Source organism: Phyllobates terribilis, unplaced genomic scaffold (genome assembly GCF_046119375.1).
Source record: "Phyllobates terribilis strain yellow unplaced genomic scaffold, ASM4611937v1 Scaffold_200__1_contigs__length_3551848, whole genome shotgun sequence".
Lineage (NCBI taxonomy): Eukaryota > Metazoa > Chordata > Amphibia > Anura > Dendrobatidae > Phyllobates > Phyllobates terribilis.
Window position 1 is genome coordinate 958,461 of NW_027362960.1, and position 788 is coordinate 959,248.

The window sequence follows — 788 nt, forward strand, 5'->3', positions numbered from 1 at the left end:
TCATCCCCCCGATCCCTCCATAGCGTTACTGTATAATGTCCCAGCATTCCCAGCAGTGTCACCTCTCCAGTCAGCAGCTCAATCATCTTGTAGGTGAGTTCTAGGATCTTCTGGTCATTGATGTCCTCATGTATCAGGGGGTGAGGTGGAGGCCCCGTGATTGGGCTCAGGGGTCTTTCCCATCCCTCAGACACAGGGTCCTCACAGCGCTCTCTAGAGGTCTTCTTCACTACTGTGTAATCCTGGTTATGGAGAGACACATTAATAAATCTCACTACAGACATTTCCAGAGTCCTCACCTCTCCAGTTCTATCCATCTGTTATTCCCATAGATAAGAATGATGTAATGTGACGCCATCAGAATCTCTCACCTCTCCAGTAAGCTGGAAGAGGATCTCTAGGGTGAGGTGGAATATCCTCTCCGCCATCTTCTTCTTCTCCTTCTCCATCCACTAAGGTGTAAGGTAAATTTTCTAGAAGATGGAAGATAATGATGAGAACGACTGAATCTACAGGATCCTAAATGGAAGGAAGATGGCTGCTCTGTGCGCACAGGAGCTGTGATGAGGTCACAGGAGGGGAGGAGTCAGGGGTCACATGATCAGGGGCCTCAGTGGATGCAGGACTCTGCTGTGCTGGTTGTCATGGTGCTGGATGAGCTGAAGTTTATGTGTGGGGTCAGGAGGGGTTTACAGTGTGGATGTAGCAGAGCCGCGTGTGTACGAGGTGTACGGAGCAGAGCCGCGTGTGTACGAGGTGTAGGGAGCAGAGCCGTGTGTGTACGAGGT

General features: G+C 50.6%; 1 protein-coding gene across 1 annotated transcript; it reads right to left on the bottom strand.

The window, feature by feature from the left end:
* LOC141213605 (oocyte zinc finger protein XlCOF29-like) lies at positions 1-559 on the bottom strand. The gene is made up of 3 exons (XM_073665213.1): positions 372-559; positions 63-242; positions 1-15 (listed from the first exon to the last, which is right to left on the bottom strand). Exons 1-3 carry the CDS (start codon positions 447-449, stop codon positions 1-3), a joined length of 273 nt encoding a protein of 90 aa, XP_073521314.1. The 5' UTR covers positions 450-559.
* Between the last annotated feature and the right edge of the window lie 229 nt (positions 560-788).

Coding starts and splice junctions, on each gene's coding strand:
- LOC141213605 (XM_073665213.1), bottom strand. CDS start 449: ATGGAGAAGGAGAAGAAGAAGATGGCGGAGAGGATATTCCACCTCACC. Junction 243..371: donor TCTTCCAGCTTACTGGAGAG/GTGAGAGATTCT, acceptor CTCCATAACCAG/GATTACACAGTAGTGAAGAA.